The 19,917-nt window shown below is 38.6% G+C and overlaps 2 protein-coding genes across 4 annotated transcripts; both read right to left on the bottom strand.

Annotated features, from left to right (window-relative positions):
* Nucleotides 1–2,835: 2,835 nt before the first annotated feature.
* On the bottom strand, nucleotides 2,836–7,574 carry LOC114475985 (inosine-uridine preferring nucleoside hydrolase-like). 2 transcript variants are annotated; one of them, XM_028467221.1, is made up of 9 exons: nucleotides 7,470–7,574; nucleotides 7,133–7,183; nucleotides 5,439–5,627; nucleotides 5,188–5,367; nucleotides 5,006–5,117; nucleotides 4,280–4,416; nucleotides 3,375–3,452; nucleotides 3,096–3,212; nucleotides 2,836–3,031 (listed from the first exon to the last, which is right to left on the bottom strand). In XM_028467221.1, the coding sequence occupies exons 3-9, from the start codon at nucleotides 5,616–5,618 to the stop codon at nucleotides 2,879–2,881; spliced, it is 957 nt and encodes a 318-aa protein (XP_028323022.1). In that variant the 5' UTR covers nucleotides 5,619–5,627; nucleotides 7,133–7,183; nucleotides 7,470–7,574; the 3' UTR covers nucleotides 2,836–2,878. The 2 variants fall into 2 exon arrangements, with proteins under 2 accessions (XP_028323022.1, XP_028323030.1); XM_028467229.1 differs by having other exon boundaries at nucleotides 5,439–5,619; nucleotides 7,470–7,569.
* Nucleotides 7,575–9,523: 1,949 nt separating this feature from the next.
* LOC114475881 (protein-tyrosine kinase 2-beta-like) lies at nucleotides 9,524–19,602 on the bottom strand. Of its 2 annotated transcripts, none has more exons than XM_028467046.1 (29): nucleotides 19,410–19,602; nucleotides 19,040–19,328; nucleotides 18,363–18,541; nucleotides 18,168–18,255; nucleotides 18,016–18,095; nucleotides 17,882–17,944; nucleotides 17,667–17,721; nucleotides 17,462–17,602; nucleotides 17,312–17,383; nucleotides 17,135–17,236; nucleotides 16,526–16,643; nucleotides 16,381–16,411; nucleotides 16,266–16,291; nucleotides 15,596–15,643; nucleotides 15,425–15,519; nucleotides 15,251–15,335; nucleotides 14,554–14,654; nucleotides 14,352–14,467; nucleotides 14,161–14,261; nucleotides 13,994–14,083; nucleotides 12,726–12,930; nucleotides 12,338–12,425; nucleotides 12,106–12,153; nucleotides 11,889–12,008; nucleotides 11,420–11,447; nucleotides 11,292–11,332; nucleotides 11,079–11,213; nucleotides 10,923–11,003; nucleotides 9,524–10,215 (listed from the first exon to the last, which is right to left on the bottom strand). In XM_028467046.1, exons 2-29 carry the CDS (start codon nucleotides 19,241–19,243, stop codon nucleotides 9,964–9,966), a joined length of 2,793 nt encoding a protein of 930 aa, XP_028322847.1. In that variant the 5' UTR covers nucleotides 19,244–19,328; nucleotides 19,410–19,602; the 3' UTR covers nucleotides 9,524–9,963. The 2 variants fall into 2 exon arrangements, with proteins under 2 accessions (XP_028322847.1, XP_028322857.1); XM_028467056.1 differs by having other exon boundaries at nucleotides 11,420–11,444.
* Nucleotides 19,603–19,917: the final 315 nt, after the last annotated feature.

The following is a 19,917-nucleotide window of genomic DNA, read 5'->3' as shown; positions in this document are numbered from 1 at the left end:
TGCTGGCGCCAATGTTTGGAATTTGTGGTTCATTTACATGAAATGCATGTTTTTAATCTCATTTTCTGCTAACTTTTTATAGAGAGGGTTTTTAAGAGGGGGTACACGGGACACAAAAGATTGGGAACTACTGGTCTACACTCTTGAAAGAAGTAAATGGAGTTAAAATGAGGATTTCAACAAGGATTTTAAGGGCTTAAAATCAACCTGATGTATTATAAGTAGGTTTAATAATCATTATTGTTACTATTTGGTTAAAGTATAAGAATTAAATGGTTTTGTGTTACAGTTATATACATCAGGTCACAGAGGCTCAAACCAGTGAACTGTCTGGTTAGTCCAAAAAGTGGCAAAACAACTTAATCCCCTCACTTTAAAGTTGGTTAATCTGCTCCATCCACTGTGGAGTGTGGTGTGATCAAAGCATTTGGGAACATGTGAAGACAGAAGCAGCTCCATAAAGTGAAATGGCTCCGATGGGTGATGCAGAGTGCACGGACACACGATCACATGCCTGCTCAGTGGAAGATGAAAATAAGCCTAATATCTGTGCCAGTGGAGCAGGATGAATATATGTATATGTGAACATGTTGAGGTCAAAGCTGAGTAGGTTTGGATATCTGAGGCAGAGTTTATTCCAGGTCTGAACCAGGGGAGACTATGATTTATTTCCACGGGAATGATCAAAATCAGAGGAGCCTAAAAGATAAAGTGAGGAGCTCAGAGGAGAGCAGCTCCTCCTCCATGTTGGAAGGAGTCAGTTGAGTTAAATGAACCTTTCATTGGTTTACTTTAAACTCTTTGAGAAAAACAACGAGATCGTAAACATTAAATTGTAACCTCATGATGATGATAAATGGTAGATAATCTGTATATTATGTTATATATGTGTATATGTGAAATGTTAATAAATCTAGTTAATTTTCATGTTTTTATCTGGGTGTTGCTGCCACCTGCTGGGGAAATGGAGATGCTACAATGCTACATGGAAAAAACAAACATGAGCAACACAAACTAAGCTTTGTCTCAAAAAAAGAAAAAATCCAACTTTTTTTTAGCTTTTATGCCTTAATGCATGTTTATCCCAGTTTAAGTGAGTTCATCATATTTGCACTAGTTTTCTAGGTCTTGTGATAGCATTATCTTAAAAAAAAAACAAAAAAAAAAAGCTACCCCGCTATATTATTTTAGCCCTAAGCCTAACCCAGGAAATATCCTAAAATATATGTATGTGTTTTTTTAAAGGAGGAATTTGCCGTGTTAAATATGTTAAAATGAAAAATATATATATGACAAAGGCCAGATTCTGCAGAAAAGGTCCGGAAAAGCGTAAGTATAGTCCATGGGCTATTAATACGTTTCCGTATCAATAGACATTTTGATTTAAAAAAAATTTTTTTGAAAAACAAAAATACACAACATGCCTCCAAAATTTTTTCTAAATGACTCTTAAAGTAGAACTAAGTAAGTTTTTCACCTTAATAAATTCTTCTTGTCGTCCCTGTGAGGGTAAAACATGTGTTTAAGGCAGCACTTGCCTCTGACCCGGTGGGAGTCTCGCAACTCTGTTCTCGTTCTCGCGACAACACGTGCTGCTTTACGACAGCCCAATACACGCTATGGTGCGTTCACACCGAACGCGACTGTCACGCTGCAGTCGCTTCAATCACCCGTGTCAGTGGTGGGGTGTGATCCTCTATGCTGTTGTTTGCTGGGGCCACAGACTGAGGGCCACAGACTGAGGGTCACAGACGACAACAGACTCATCTGCAAGGCCGGTGACGTTGTGGGGATTAAACTGGACTCTTTATTCTGGATTTGCCCACATTATTTTCTCGATCAAAAATGGCCCTAATCCTCTTCCATATATATTTTTAGAAAACAGGAATTAAAAAAATAATACTTACCTAAAATATAATACACAAGATAATAAATTAGATTACTATTAAACGCAATGTAACATTAAATAGATTATGTATAGAAAATGAATATAATATAATAATATTAGGTAACATTATACTTGAAGTTTTATACATAAAGGCTGACATTATGCTGTCATTATTATGACATGACACCTGTCAATAACATTAGTAAAGTATCATGAAGGCTGTCATTAAGTGTTGTTCATTGTACTAACCCTAACCCTTTGCTACCATAAACCCTAGCCACTCAACCTACCTAGCCCTAACCCTACCTAACCCCACTAGATCTCTCCACCTAACTCAAAAAAATGCCAACATAGCTCCAAAGGTGTCATAATTAAGCAAAAGGTGTCATAATTTCGCGAACGACACTTAATGACAGCCTTCATGACACTTTATTCAGCGTAATGCATAAACTCTAATTCTTTTATTGTTTCTTTTTGTAATATATTTCTAATTTTAGCCTCGCAATGAATTATTTGTGCTTCATTTCATTTTAGCTTCATACAAGTGTGATTCAGCGATGATGCTAAAGATTGTCCTATCTAATCTAAGCTCATTTGAGCTAGTCTTAGCCTAGCTTATTTATCTTAGCTTAGTTTAGCTTGTCGTATTTTAGTTAATTTGATTTTAGCTACCGAATTTTATCTTGTTAGCTTAACTAATCTTATTTGAGCTTTTCTTTGCTTAAAGCCAATCGTATCCTATGTTAGCTAATCTTTGTTTTTAATATCATGTTTTGGCGAGATACATCTTTGTGGTGTTTATCTTATTTAATCGTGTATATAAAGCTTCAAGTAAAGTGTTACTTAATTTTCTTATATTATTGTAATAATATGAGAATACTGTAGCAGCCATACACTGAAGGCTCATAGTGTAAAGAAACAAAGACAAAGTTGTTTTATTTTTTTTATTCTGAAGTCTAAGTTCAGACAGAATGCTCAGCACACGTTTCCCTACTTCAGAGAATTCATGAACATTTGCTTCATCCGCTCCAGGTCCACGGTCTTCATGATGAAGGCTTTGTGCTTCTTCTTCAGCACCTCCATGTAGTCCACAACCATCATGCCTCGGGTGAACTTCCCCTCCAGCTCCACGGTCACCGCCACCTGACGGAGGACGAAGGCCGATATGAGCATATAAGTCAGAGAAACAGCTGTGTGACGGGCTCACCTCGTCACTCTCAGTGATGAAAGCGTCGTCGATAGCAGCCGCCGCAGCGTAGGTGTCGCACGAGTTGAAGCCTTTTCCTTCAGTGATCTCCTTCTGGTAATCGCTGGATTGAGCTTTCTGTGGAAGCAGCATGCAACTGTTTCATAAAATATCACACAAAATAACCCATATTGTGCATATTTTTTTTTTTTTTTTTCCCACCAAATCATTGAATAGCTGCCATTTACGGAGCTTTTCACCTGGTGTAAATCAGCACCCGATCAGGCTTCAGATTCCTACCTTCATGGACAGGCTTGTGATGTTTTTCATGAAGGCGGCTTTGGCTGTGCACTGGGAGAGCCACTGCTCACAGAAAGACTGGAGGAGAGAAAGAAACACTTTTAGTCTGGATTTATCAATTGTCATCAAGTATTCGTGTAGGGGAATGTGGTAAGAAAGGTTACAAATCCACAATATTTATCATAAAAATGACATCATGGTGATCCACATCGTTTAGCATCTCATGCATAGGCGGAGTTTGAGATTCTTGCTAGGCGGGGAAAAAGAAAAAATATAATCAAATATATCTAGACCGTCTCGAGATTCACGCCAACCACAATGTGTGTCCCATATACAATAATTCAAAAATGTAACATAACTGATCATGTTAACTGATTTGTGATAAAATCAGGCCGGCGGCCGCTTTCTGCTTCATTTTTTGCTGCAGTGCCGTACATGAACTGCTGGGGGCGCAGTGTTGCATCACCATTTACATTGTGAAGAAAAATTGTGCAACAGAAGAACCAACCTAAAGTCTCAAAAGTTAGGGACCATTTCACTGAAAACGTATAGCCTACTAGTATTTTTACAAGACCAACAAATTAATTCATATATATTTTGTTCAGTCACTAGTTGTATGGCACTTAGAATATTTGTACATTATGTACATTAAATTAACAATTGTATTTTTTCTAATTAATTCGGTAAAACTGTAATGAAAACTTTTGACTTACTTATCAAAAGCTATATGGACAGAATCAAGGCATTTTTTGAATGTGAAGCACATTTTTGGGATTAACTGGAACCAGTCCTTCTTGTCCAACATCAGTGCCTGACCTTGTAAATGCTCTACAAACTGATTGGGCACAGATTTCCACAGAAACAACATCTAAAACAACATCTGCCTCATCTGTGTTCAGCCTCACCCACGGCAGGCTGTTCCTGCAGCTGAACTCCCAGGGTGCGATGTAGGTGGGGCAGGTGTAGCGATCCAGCACCACGTAGGCGGCTTCTGGGTCGGCTACAAAGTTGAACTCTCCGCACACCGTGGTGTTCCCCCTGGCTGCACACACACGCACACACACACACACACACACACACACACAGGAAAACAAGTAATTTCAACATTAATGTGCCTGCATTTGCCTTTGTACGTATACATAAAATACAAAATATGTAAGAAACCAACAATATCCAAGCAATGATAGGTATCAGTCCCAACAGGATCTCAACTTTATATTTTCTAGATTTTGTGACCAATTTCTTTTTATTTAAGGGAAATATTATGTCATCATTTGAGGAAAAATGAAGGATTTTGTAAGAATTTTGATTTTTTTCAACTGTTTAAAATTAAAAATGACAGCCATCATGCGACATAACCACCGGGAAAACTTTGAGGCCCTGAAAACGTTGTTGAGTTTCATGTACACAATGATTCACGTTTTCTGTCATTTCTTACTTTCTACTGCTGACCGAATTGAATGCTCCAAAGGGCCGAATTTGACCCCCGGGCCATAAGTTTGACACATGTGCGCTATACAAATAAATTAGCATTGTAGTGTACACAGGAGCGGCTGGTACAAACGTGATTTAGCCTTATATCACAGGGCAGACCTGAACTCTACAGTTTTTTTTCAATTGTAAACACTTACAGTCTGTGTTTCCTCCCATGATGTAGAGCGCCTTCAAATTCTTTGAGATGTTGGGCGCGAGCTGCACAGCTACAGCCAGGTTAGTGAGTGGAGCGGTGGCCACCAGACTGACCTGCTCACAGAGCAAAGTGCTGTTTTATTGTCAAACTTTGCTCGTGTTATGAAAGTAACCATTGTCTCACCTCTCCTGCGTTTTGATTGATCATCTTGATCATTGCGGGCACCCCTCTTTTCTTGTGAACCAGCTCCAGTCCCGGTGCATCCGGATCTGGGACGTCACCCATTCCATCCTTCCCATGATAATCTCCAGCGTGGCGCCTGGGTGCCAGCAGAGGCTGCGAGCAGCCTTTGTACACCGGGATCTGGACCACAGGCACCCACTTTAAACACCACACCACCAGCACCAAATGAAAGCACCAATATTAAGACTTACATCCAGCCTGTTGCACTCTTTGAGGACACGAAGGGTGTTCTTCAGCACGTTTTCAATCGGCGTGTTCCCAAAGCAACAGGTGATCCCCAAAATCTCCACATTGGGGTCTGCAAGTGCCACCATGATGGCCTGAGCATCATCCACCCCGGTGTCAACGTCAAGGATCAGCTTCTTCTTCATTCTGCAACGCTACAAACAACATTAGTTTGTTTGTAAAAGAGTTATAACCACTTCTTCCCGTCTTCACACAGGTCTGCCTAATTCCCTGATTGCCTTCACTCACTATTTAAAGGAGGAAAGTTTTGACTTACTCCTCTGATGCTCCCAGTTTCCTCCTGCTTTGCTTTTTTCTAGACCGTGCAAAGCTTCTAAACACATTAAATAGGTCATAAATGTATTCCTTAAAACATGTAGAAAGCCATTCGACCATTTAGAATGTAACAGTGGAGCACGCGTGGGTGTGGTTCCAGCGCCTCTTACTGACATGCCTCAAGCGTGCTTGTTTTTCCATGATTTTGAAACCTAGTTTTATATACTTTGCAGTTTTTTTCATCTTTCAAACTTGGCTCAGTGGTCAATGACACATGTTTCTGTGGTGTCATAACACAAATGTATCTTTTCTTTACACAGACTTTAAAGGATTTGTTTCTTTGGTTTTCCCTGTGACTAATTTTGATTTATTTGCACATTCTAGATTGGTTTTTGCATCTCATTGATTTCTTCAACTTGGAGCAATATTCATTTCCTTCTCTCATCACTTTGCAATTAGCTCCTCCTTAAACTCCTGACAATTATTGCAAGATTAGACCAGCAGACAACAATCCATTTTTACAAATAATTTGACAAATGGTGCCAAATTTGACTTGCACATAATGCAATTTACCATTTACCAAACTAACAACTTAGCTAAGTTACAACAAAACATTTTGTGGCCCTCAAAATGAAATTACAAAATTGCTCCAAAAACACATAATGTTCAATTAAAATACACAAAAAGACAACAAATGTACACTCAAGACAACTACAAAAACACACACAAAAATAATAGCGCAATATAGAAAACGACAACAAAACTACAACACAAATGCACAAAATGACACAAAAAACATGCAAAACAACAACAAAAGCACTGGAAATGTGAGAAAAATATGCAAAATGACAACAAAAATACACAAACACAATCAAAAAGGACTCAAAACATTAATAAAAATATACAAAAATGTCAGGAAAATATACATATATATATCAGATTGAATTTTTTTTCTGAACACTGACATGACTGTATAGAATGAAGTTTTCGGATCAGACAGCCATATTTTTGTGACCTCGCCCCTGCAGTGATAAGACAAGTTGCCCCTCCCTGCTCTATTGTAAGGTTTTTTCACAACTTTTTAAAGACTTCACTGAAATAGTTTTATCACAGGACAATATGTACGTTTCACAGTGAATGATTAGTAGTAGGTAAAAGGCTGTGAATTATTTAAAATCATATTGAGATATTCCACCGCAGGTCTTTACTGCATCTTTGTCTTGGCACATTGTGTGCAGTTTTTAATCTAATTACCCTCCAAACATGATCAGACCTGTTTGTTTTTTCTTTAGTCTGAGGCTATACTGAGTGATACCCGTGGATCACTTTAAACCAGATTCAGTAAATCAGCCCTGAACATGATCCTATAAGGTTACTCACTCACCTTCTCCCACTTTCCTGTTCAGTTCACCAGTTTCCACTCGCTTTGTCAGCCCTGGAGGATAAAATCAGAGTTTTCAGTCAAAAAACACCACTGCATCGTCTGCCTAGAAGCGAATCTGTTTCAGACCGTCTGCTATTTAGATGAAAATCACATGTGGAGTGGACAAAATCTGCAGAAAGTAAAAATCCTAACCAGAAAAACCTCCAAAACTGAGAAGTTTAAGAGAAAGAGCCCACAAAGACTGCTTTTAGGATCATCTGAGCCTGTAAGGACCAAGTAAGTTCGTATTCACACCATATGTTTACAACTCAAATTAAAAATACGGGCAGAGCCTCACCTGATCCAAGAGTGTGCAGCCAGACGCCTGAGAACACACTGATCTGGTATGAGTAAGCAGCCTTTAAAAAGCCGGATGCCTGCAGGGATTTTGATCTGCTGCGCATGTCTCTGCAGAAATAGACTCGTGGGTTTTTTTTGGTTTTTTTTCACCTCGTCCACTAGTACACAATGTTGTTTAACTAGTCGTACTAGTAGAATGTTAGTAGGAAGAACTTCTAGTACTACTACTATACTCAAAATCTCTTGGCACGCTGGTTTTGGCAGGTTGGTCAAATTTGAGTAATTTCTGTTCAAAAGGGAAGGAGAGGAGGCTAAAGTACACCATGTTCTAGTTTTAGTTCTGATGAAGTGTTTATTGACAGTGCAGCTGTTTCACTGAACAAAGCCTCGTCACTAAGATAAAAACAAGTTATTTTATTTGACCTTAAAAAACCTCAAAGTGTTCAAAAATGATCACACGTGCTCCAACTCACGTGACGCATCTATTTAATCTAGATCTATCTGAAATAAACATCTGCTGCAGCAAAGAGAGGACCATTGAACGGGAGGGAGGGAGCTTTCATACAGCTTGTGCACAGTTGTTGCATGTTTTTGAAAGATTTCAACACAAACATCTGGACCTCATCTGGTTTAGCGGAACGGTGCAAAGTTTTATTTTCAACACGTGGAAAATGAAATAAAAAGTATTTTCTGCACATTGTGGATTTAAATCCTGGTCCAAATGCTTTTATTAGTTATTCTTCTTAGAAGCCTGAACTATTAAAGGAGTATAGGGCAGGATTTGAGAAAAAAATAAACATTAATTTTAAGTTTTTTAATGCTAATGAGTGATGATCAAGCGCTCTAGACCAAAGAGAATGACTGCACACATATTTCTACCTATTGCCTTGAAAATATTTTGTGATGCATTTTATACTGCTTGTTATGGTCTGAACACTGCGGACGTGAAGTCAAATGACGCTGGTGGTGTGCTCCTTTAAAGCGCATACCTCTGATATCTTATCTTATTATCTTGACATAATGCAAAGCCTGTGGAAATAATCGTATAAAACAATAAACGTGAATCCAGAAAGAGCCACTAGAGGTCTCTGTTTAAAACGTATTTATGTTTATTTTCGACATATAATTCATTATATGTCAGTTGTTTACAGTATTATATATTTGGTTTTCGACTGTATTCTTATTTGTATATTTAAATAATATTGAATTTTCATTTATTCTGAATTTATCTTTCAATTCATTATTTTACGTGTTATTTATTTATTGGGTCAAGATAATTAGGTTCTAATTTGGCAGTGGAATTTACTGTCAGGCAAAGATGAGGCCACCTAAAATCTTGCCTAGGACGCCAAAGTGCTTAGGGCAGACACTAAAGGTGTTTTAAAGCAGGATAAAGCATCTAAGAATGTTTAAGTACACAATTTTTTTATCTTCTCCTAAATGTTACATAATGAGGAATATCTGGTAAAACATGGCTTTTGAAATTTATCTAAAGTTTTGCTTTATTTTGTCAGACAAAGTTGTGCTGATCTTTCTTCCACCCTTGGCAAAAAGTAGTATACTTGAAGTTATATTTATTAGGTATGCTTGAGTATTAGTATAGCAAGTATACTATGAACCATGTACTTGTAGCATACTAAAAAGTACACTTATTTAATACTTGTTTGGACTAAATTGGAACTTTTTAAGTTTATAAAAGTACACCTTCAAGTATACAACAATTCTACTACTGTACTAAGTATATACTTCAAGTCCACATTTTAGTTTATTAAAGTATACTTTATAAGGTCATTTTAAGTTTACAAAAGTACACTTTCAAGTACACAACTATGACTTGACCTTATTCTGTACTTAATAATAATAATAATAATAATAATAATAATAATAATAATAATAATAATAATAATAATGATAATACATTTTATTTGTGGGCGCTTTTCAAAAAACCCAAGGACACCTTACAAGCAGAGTTAAAATAGCAACAATAAAAACATAGAATTACAAAGCAGTAAATATAAAACGTAAAAATTTGAGATTTAAAAAGGAGGTAGGCAACGTTTTTACTAAAAACCAATTACAAAAAAAACAGAAGTTTTGGGTCAAGGTATAGTAAATATTAACAATTTGTGGCAGAAAGAAGTAAAAAAAAAGTATCCTAACGGACAAGTATAAGCTTTAGTATTAAAGTACAAGTGTAAGTCTAAGTATTATGTACTTAGTCTTAGCTGAAAATTAGAAAAAATAGTCTAAGTATACTTCACTATACTTTTCTAAAGTATATAAAATATAGTATATAAACAGTACACGTCAAGTATACTGCCTCAGTTTTAGTATAAAATAAGTATACTTATAGTACACCTGAATAAAGTACTTTTTGCTAAGGGAACCCAAGACTTTGAGGTTGGCTTCAGCTGACTGGACAAGCTTGACATGAATTTACATATAATACAGGTTTTTTTTTTTTTTAATATAGAAAATGTTAACCCCACACATCATCCCTCATTCGATGCAACATCTTCTACGTCTACGAGGTCAGGTCTGGGTTTGGCCAGATTGGCCCGGACTCGTGCCTGGTCCACAGCATCCAGCAGGTTTTTAGAGTCCAGAGCCAGAGTGTGGGCAGCTTTCAACATCTGTCGCTGACATTCCTCCTTCAACGAGGTCACTGAGTTCTGCTGGGCCAGACGCATCTTACTGATGAGCTCTGCGTAGTTTGTGTTCAGCCGTTTCTTGGTGCCTTCGATCTGAAAGCAAATAAAGAAACCAAAAGTTCATCATATGCCACATAACTCAAAGGTTTACACATCAGGTATGGGGTGCAGATTGTAAAGTTGTTTGTAAAATTTGTGTTTTTTTCTTGTAAAAATGTGTCAATGTTAAATCTAAATGCTAAATGTTAAATATAAATGTTAAATTTGAATATTAATGTTCAATCTAAATGGTAAACCTAAATGTAAATCTTAAAGGTTAAATGTTAAATCTGAATATATTCCGTCTATCGTTGCGTCAATCGGGTTTTATTTTGGTACTTCCGGTTAATTTGCATATTAGCTAAATATTTTGTTTCACCCGTGACATTTAGATTTAACACTTAGCATTTAATATTTAACCTTTACATTTAATATTGACATTATATTTTTACAGGAAAAGTAAATACCACAAATTTCACAAATATTGCTGTAAATCTGGTCAAAAGTAAAAAATTTCACATACGTTTTTTTGAACATGGTTTTTTGCTAAATGTTGCAAATATAATATTAATAATAATAATCATATATAATAATATTGCAGAACTGACAAATTGGTTACACCCAGAAACCGAATCAGCAGATACCTCTGAGGAAGATCGACAGATACTAGTTGAAACATGTCAGGAGATCAAAGTAAATTTCCTGAAAAAAGTTGCTGGAATTATTATTAACTCTCACAGTGAATAATGTCTTAGGACTACCTCCGTGGTGACAGAGCTGTGCAATGATGGCAGGACCTCGTCCACACTTTGCATGAGACCACGTAGAGACACGCCCACTGCCTGTGGGAGGAGCCACATTTAGAGTACAATGACAATTCAACATGGACACACACCATCCGCGAGTGGTGGATCTACCTTGACTGCGTTGGGATACTCCGACGCAAACAGTTTGTCCACACCATCCTTCAGCTGGACAATCTGCCTCACCATCGCCATGACGCTGGCGTACACCTGATCACCTGCCCGGTCCAGCTCAGCCGTTGGCCGTTGCTACAAGCAAGGTTGAACATTCATTTACAGCTGCTAAATGTTGGATAATTCAACTGCACCCTTAATATCAGTATTTACCTGTGGGGGTGATGGAGGCGCTGCTGGTTTCTCTGGAGGATCTGTGACACAAAAACCTCATGAAGTCGACACAAACACGGGCCAAACAATGTATGAACATTCACATTGTAAATGCAATGAAGCCTCACCCTTTTCAAGGCCTGGTTTAGGCAGCTGCTGTTGACAAAAAAGGAGTAACGTAGTATGTAGTTAGTTACACAAAGGGACAACACGTATTTTGTCATTGCAAATGTATCTTTCGACACTAGACGAAGGGCGTTAGCAGATCAAAAGCTAACAAAACATGAAGCGTCTGTAGATTGTGTGCACAAAATGACAACCAAATACTGAAAATTACAAAAGCACTGTTCGAAAATCCAAAAAAGGACTTTAAAAACATATCAAATGACAAAGAGTAATAAAACAACCACAAAATGAGAGCAATATACACAAACTATGACTGGATGAGCAAAGGGAGGATCGACACTTGTTTTTAAAGTATTGGAATCAGATCACATTTAAAAAGTGGAATCATCTAGAACATGTAACTGAAAATTGCATTTAGAATAACGGTGTCATGGCAATTATTAAAGTTGCACTGAGTGTGCGACCTCTTACAAGCTGTCTCTCCTCGTGCTCCAGCCACTGTTTATCCGTCTGCATTTCTCTCCTTTGTCTTTGTAACGTTTCCTCCGTTCTGTCTTTCTCCCAAAGCGGCAGGTAATCTGCCTCCTTCAACTATAAACAAACAACACACAGAATGTGCACGTGAGCATGCACGTTGCCAGCAGAAGTGTATCATTGTGTGTGAGGGAGTGCGTGTGTAGTTAGGTACTTGAGATTGTGTGACTTGGGCGAAGATGTTTTCTTGTGTTCTTGACGGCTGCAGAAGGAAAGAAGATGCTTATAAGAAGGGAATGATCTTGGTTTTACACATTTATTCTTATATAATAATTATAAACATAGATAGCCTGAACTTAAATGAGGAATACGACAATGGGAGTCATTTGGAATGCAGTAAAATGAAAAAAGGTGTTTATGATGTAACTCTGTGTGTTTACATCTACCTTAGGTGGAGGGTCTGCCAAACTGTAGTCGTCACTCCAACGATGTCCGACTCTCTCCTCCTTCTTCATTTCTATCTTTTTGATCTCACTGTGAAAACATCATGTGAGACATGAATGTGTGTTTACTTTGTGATGTTTGTGGTTAGAAGTTCAACAATGAGCACGATTTAGGGCAGAAAAGTAACTGAAAGAGAAAAAAATGCTGTCAAATAGGGCCGCCCACACATATTCAACTTCTGCTTTTTCACATATCCGTTACTCAAGACTCTGATGCCCACACCATATGGGTTAAGATCTGCTGGCAAAAAGGAAATGTCACAACTAGTGCCTTGTAGTGGGAGTGGATTTGGTGTTTATCTGCAAAAGGATGAGTGTCTGCTCAGGGTACCTGAGGGAGCACACCAGTTGGCTGAAGGTGGGCCGGGCCTGGGGCTTGTACGCCCAGCAGCTGGTCAGTAATGAGTAGATGGCGGACGGGCAGAGGCTTGGCTTATGCAGTCGAACGCCAGCCTCCAGTTGGTTGATCACCTCCCCATTCTCGAGCCAGAAGAAAGGCTGATTGGCCATGGAGTAGATCTCCCACACACACACACCTGGTTCATTAAAATACAGCTGAAACACCTGTTCATGGATTTGCAGAGTAAGCAACAATAATATGAAACCAAGTTGGTTGTGTCACCAACACTTTCGTTGTTAGTCATTATCAATAGCATAAATGCCAACTTATAGAACTAGTCACATAGTTAGTTTGGATTTTTATCATTTCTAATGAGTACAGGTTTACTATTAATTTACTATGAATTATGCTAAGCTTTCAAAAAAATATTTCAAACACCACAAAACTAGGTAGGTAGGTAAATTGTTGGCTATAGATAGAGATACTGTATGTAGGTAGATATGTTGATTTGTAGGTAGTGGGTAGTATGTTACCAAGATACTGCATGTAGGTATGTAGGTAGTTAGGTAGGTAAGCAGGACTTCACTTAGGTAGGTGGGTAGGTAGGAAGGATGTATGAAATGCATGTAGGTGGGTAGGTAGGTAAGTTGGCATGTACAGAGATATATAGGTATAGTAGATTGGTAAGTAGGGTGGTAGGATGTCAGATAGGTAGGTAGGTAGGATGTTTACAAGGGATGTAGGTAGGTAGATTTGTAGGGAGGTACGTGATTTGGCAGGTACAGAGATTTGTCAGTACGTAGATGTGTATACTGATAAGTAGGTAGGTAGAATGTTAGGTAGATACAGTAGGTAGGTAGGATGTTTGGAAGGCATGTAATAAGGTTGGATGGTAGGTGGATAAGTGGATAGGTAAGTAGGATGTTAAGTAAGTAGGTATAGGACTGGTAGTAGGGTGGAATGTAGGTTTCACTAAGTAGGTAGGTATGTTTGGAAGGTATATCCTGTAGGTAGGTTGGTCGGTATTTAAATTGGTTTGTGATAAGTAGGTAGGTAGGTATGTATAACGTTACATAGGCAGGAATGTGTGGTGGTAGTTTAGGAAAGTACTTTTTTCCAAAGGAAACTGTCTTAAACAAGGTAAGAAGTTGTTAAACGTGTTTTTGTAGAGAAAATAGAGATTGTTTTTGGTGACCACTATCTGGGGTGACAAGAAAATATGCTCTAAAATGATGATGTAAAAAGATAATTTTTCTCACCAAACATCCAGACATCACTGGCTGTGGTAAAGCGTCGGAAGTTAATGGATTCAGGCGCCATCCACTTGATTGGTAATCTGCTAACTGAGGCTGCACAGACACACAAGAGCCTCGAGTTTAAAAAGATAAACCACAACACAGACATCGGTCAGCGTGAGCTAATTCACCTTTATAATACTCCTGTTCGTCAATGTAGCGAGACAGACCAAAGTCCCCGAGCTTGACACATTCAGGGGTCGCCACTAAGATGTTTCGCACGGCTATGTCTCTGGACGAACAGAGGTAACAAACAGATCAAATCTTCCTTCACACTGACTGATTTATTTTAAATTGCAGTGGAATGCTAACGACTTGTTACCTGTGAACCATATTGAGTCCTTCCAGATATGCCAAAGCTGAGCAGATTTGTAGACAGTAAAGGCTTAAGGTCTCTGTGGTCAAAATGTCTTGTTGCTCCACCAAATATTTCCCGAGCTGCATGAAATAATTAATTTATTAAATACTAAATACACAGAGTATGACCAGAGAGTACGCAACAAGGATCAGAGACCAATGCAGACCTCTCCGTGTTCATAGAGCTCCATGACAATCCACACTGGATCGACCTCAATCACTCCAATTAGACGCACAATATGAGGATGATCAAGGTTTTTCATCAGTTCTGAAACAGACACTTTCAGTTGCAATCTTGAACTTTTTCAGAGTCTAGGACTTAACCAAAAATAAAAAATGACTTGAAATGTTTTTCATAACCACCGCTCAAAGGTTTTGTTTCCCTTCACTAGGTTTGTGAGTTCTCTTGGTTCCTTCCCAGTGAGTACTTTGTTTTATAGAATTTGTTGATTTTTACTTCTTTTCCGAGCATACTTTGTTCTTGTTTTGTTATTTGTTAGTTTGTATTTTGGACGTACTTTAAAAAAATAAAAAAATTAATCTATTTTAGTGAGTAACAAAACAACTAAAAAACTCTTCCCTTTTTCAGTCGTGTGAAAACACTAAATCACTTGCCAATCTGTGTTCGAGCACAAAACCACAAACAGACAACAGGAAACGAACTTTCGATGGTGAACTCGCCCAATCAGCAGCTCTCTTCTGTATTTTGTGTTGACGTATCATTGCCTGTAGCACTTTGAGGTTCAGTAGTTGTTATTATTATATATATATTTTTACGTAAACTGCTTTATTATGTTCAAGTATTGCAATAACATTGAAATCCATAATAATGAGGATATTTTAGGTGCCACTGGATGCACTCACCAGCTTCACTCAGAAACTTCTCCTTCACATCAGATAAACAGACCTTACAGGTTTTAATGGCCACAGGGATCCTCTCACCAGTCCCCTGCAGACACACACGGTGTTTGATCAAATCACAAGACTTTTGGGAAACATGCAGTGTTTTGTGCTGCATAGTGAAATGGAAATACTCACGTGGCTTTTGTAAACTCCACCATGAACCTCTCCAAAGAAGCCCTCGCCCAATATTCTACCCAAAACGACATCAACTCGAGAAATCCTGCACTTCTCTGTACACAAAAACCACATTTCAGATGTATGCAAACACATTTTATCTTCAGGAAAGCCACGAGAAGAGCTCCTGACCGTCAGCTTTTTCTGTGTTGTCTGGAATCTCCATATAAATATCCGAACCTGAGATGAAAGAAAAAAATACATAATGGCCAAAGGTTTTCTTGCCTTCGACTGTATTAAATCATAAAATAGATTTTGTTGATTATTTATTTGGGATCTAAGTAAATGAGCCGCTGAGTGTTTGTTAGATTGTCACCATCCAACATTCCATTGTCCTACCCTAACTCCCTCTTCCCTGTTCTTCCCCCCTCACCAAGGTGTACCACTGCCCTCTTTTTTTATATTCTCCCTTTGACAAAGTTTTTATTCCCCTTCCTTAAGGAGGGATGGTGATGGTCACAATTACGCAATAAAATGTTTTAATTTAATTGCAATAATAAAACATGCATAGCTGTCTTTAAATCATTGTACTACATGTAGTGTTTACTTTCAACAGCATGTGCAGATGTGATACCATCATGTATTCTCATGGTTTTGAGTTTCAGTGGTTGTATCACTGTGTTGTGTTCTCTTTAGGAGACTTTGGTGGTTTGTACTTTGTTGGGTTTGTGTCAAATGGCGCTGACACCTGTCGGCTAAAATACTACTTCTCTTTAACACCCTTGACTGTTGAAAGTCAAGTTAAATTATATATTTACTATTTGATGCATTTCTGTAAACCATTGACAAGATGCACTCAAACCTTTCTGAAGACTGTTGGGCACAGCACTGGAAAAGAAAAAGAGAAGAAGAGTAAAGTGAGTCACAGTCTCAGTGTTAAATTTAATAGCTTTTAAACATAAAATAATTCAACTTACCATTGTGGGATGTCAGGAAGTTTGTGTCTTCCTGAAAACATTAGGTTGGGGTAAATAAGTATTTAGGCTAATAAGGTAAATTTTCCATTTGTTTAACTTGGTAGCTTAGTTGAGTTATTGGCACACGCACAAGGTATGAGCCTACCTTTGTTGGGCCTGATAAGTAGCAAACTCTCACTGTTTCTTTCCAGGCGACAGTATCCATCAATCAGGTCAGCCATGTTCTCTGCCACAGCCAGTGAAGACGTGTTGACTGAGAGCGGCTGGAATGTTACAAAAGGTTCAATTTGGAAGTCAACTCATTAAAAACATCCCAAATTTTGAGTTCAAAGAAGAAAATGGGCTTGAGTTGTCGACAGGTGTCAGCTAACTGCTAATTCTGGTACCATCGGACAGAATTTGCATAACAGAAAATACAGTAATGATAGTACCAAGGCCAGATGACGTACTTGTGGAGGGACAGAAAACAGTATACAGTACCTGTAACTGAAAAGTTCTGTTTCGAGTCACTACTGAACAAATCCAGAAATACAATGAGGTAGTGCAAAGGAAACTAGCTGTAGTCTACATGGAACTTTCACTTTCACCCTGCCACTAAAGTGAGTTTCCAGCTCTATTTCACCAAAGACTTCTCTCATAAGATGATTTACATCTATACTAAAACCTATAGGGGTCAGTTCATAAGTTTTAAATCATTTAAGGCTTCTGTTCAGTTTCCTTTCTGACTGTCCATCCTCTGATTAAAGAGCATTACCTGTTTGGCTCCATTGATATTTACAGAAAGAAGACCTCGACCGTCACATCCCGCAGAGAAGGAAATGCTTTGCACCTGAGAGAACGTAGCCAAACGGATGGGCTGCAAAAGAGCAGAGACGGTTATGGAAGAGGAATAATAAAGGGAGATAAGCTGTTATTTTTGCGGGAATCTTACTTTGGAGTTGTCAGTTTGTTGACTGATCCCGTCAGGTCCAATCACCAGGTCTATTGTTAGATTCCAACCGTGCTGTAAACAAGCAAAGGTCATGTGTGAGAAAAAGCAGAGTGAAGATGTGAAAACTGGTGAAAACTTCCAAACTCCTACCACGAGCTGACAGGCAAAAATTTCCTGAGTGAAACTGTAGCACTGAGCCAGAGTCTGGAAGAACTTGGCCATGCACTGGTCCTGTTTTAGGGTCGAGTAGCCCTGAAATGTCTGCTGGATCAGACGACGAAGCTGCTTGGGCTGCACAGAGAAATGATGATCAGCAACCACTAAAAATGCACTTCTGATTTCGCACAAGCCTTACCTTCATGCTGCTGATAAGTTCCCTGGGGAAAAACAGATCCAGCCCAAGATCTTTTCTAAAAACAGTAAAAATCGAAAATCACTTTTTGCGAATCGCCAAAAGGCTTACTAAACCCTGCAGTGATGTATTTGTGAAGAAAGGAATATTATTAAATTGTTTATCACACTTAAAAGTTTTATTTAAGTAACGTCATGCATTGAGAGATGTCAGCTTACTCTAATAGTTCAAAATTCGACTTCTTTTCCAGTCCCTTTGGATTCATGTCTTTGTAAAATCTCCTGCAAACACAATAAAACTCTTAAAATCTGGCATTTATCCTCATGTTTTTTCAACAGATCCTGCATATTACCGGATTTCCAGGCAGCCGAGCTGCAGAGCCATTCCATCACTGACTTTCGAGGCGTATTGTTGCATATAATCACTTCTGACCTGTAAGTGAACATGGTGAAAACACTGTAAGATAGAAAAACATCTTGGATGAAACCACCATCTGTCACCAACCTGGTGGTAGAAGTAAAGCATTGTGGTTTTGTCGTTGTTGAAAGCCGTCATGAAGTCTGAAGGGATGTATCTGATCCTCAGGTCATATCTGGACAAGTAAGTGTCATATTTCTCAGGTTATAAATCCAGCATTGGTGTGAATGTCTCAGTTAAACCTTTGGTTTCCGGTTTTTAGCAGCTGGAAACATCACTCACCTCCACTCAGCCTCGAGGTGCTGTTGTTCGTAGCACTGAGTGGCTTCAGATATCGTCAGGTCAGGGTGAAGCCAGTGTTTCTCAGATGACTTGAGATGTTTGAGGAGAAGGCCATAGCAGAGGCTGTGCTTTATATCTGGACCCACGCTGCCGCTGGACAGCACAACACTGATCACATTCTGGGTTCAAACAAAAACAAAAATCAGTAATAGAGCGGTTAACGATGGATAAAAAACATGAAGAGTGAACTCAAACAACATCACAAATCATTTTTTTTATACCAGTGGAGAAACCAATGCCAATTTCAACCGATGTCACATTTTTAGGCTAAAAGCAGAGATTATCGGTAATATCGACCATCTCTAATTTTCATAAAATATTCCCTTTTTTAAATTATGTTTTTGTTTACAATATAATAATTTGTTTTCTGATTTAAATGGCAACATTTAAACATTAGGCTTGAGAGCTAGAAAGTTTTCAACATTGCATTAAATGACTAAAAGCTAAAATATTAGTCTTACGTCATACCAAATGGATTAACTTAATGTTACTGCTGTAGACACAGGAGGGCCTTTATTTATACAGATTTGACAGGGTAGCAAAGCTTTGAGAAATGGTTTTAGGGTATAAATGTGAAAAGAACCGTCGTGAGACAGTTACTGTGCAGGAGATTTTACCTTGACCGTCCATCCTTCCTCACAGCGGACAAGTTTGAAGTTCTTGCCCGTGTTGGAGCTGCTACTAAGAAAGCACACTTTGATGATCTTCGCTGGGAAGAAGCTTTCCCTGGCAACAGATGATGCCGGAGACAAGACTGGTGAAAGTGACTGTGTGGTCAGAGACAGGCTCCTCCAGGACAAGGTGCTGGTGTCTCCTGACATTATACACACACACACACACACACTGAAGGACACCGAATGAGTGACACACTACTGCACGAACATGACTTTCCGTTCCTCGCGGGAGCTAGAGAGAGACAAGAGACAGACAAAAATGTCAAATCGTTCAATACCAGAAGCATAGCAGCTTTACGACTGTAGTTCTTACCAGTGCTGCATTCAAGCCACGTCAGGCAATACTAAAGGACGTCTTCAACTGTCGCACTTTAGGCTTCGTGTGAAGGCAGAAGATGTTGCAGTTTACAAAAGAGGAAATGTATTGATGGGTAAATAAGGAAGTTGGGGAGCAGTCATAGAAAAACTGAGAGCTCTGATGCAACTGCGGTGCCACCCCCGTCACATGTAATGACACAATCCAGTACTACATCACTGAAACACCAAAGTGAAGGAGGAGCATCGCCCACTGGGAATTCACTTCCTCTTTCAAACGCACTTTGTTAAAGCATTTCAGGTTCTGGTACGCTCAGTAGTTACATTACAGCACTTCTATACGCTCTATTGATGGAAGAGTTTGATTAGAAAAAGGGAATGTTCTTTTGGCCAAAATCGACTTCACGATCTACGCTCTGCAGAGAGGTTTAGGTTCCTCTTAGAAGAACAAACCTGAAACACATGAATGACTGCACTGCAAAACTATCAGTGTTAAATATCTGATA

The sequence above is a fragment of the Gouania willdenowi genome, chromosome 2 (assembly GCF_900634775.1).
Source record: "Gouania willdenowi chromosome 2, fGouWil2.1, whole genome shotgun sequence".
NCBI lineage: Eukaryota > Metazoa > Chordata > Actinopteri > Blenniiformes > Gobiesocidae > Gouania > Gouania willdenowi.
The sequence above is the reverse complement of the archived record's forward strand: the minus strand, read 5'-3'. Positions and strand labels throughout refer to the sequence as shown.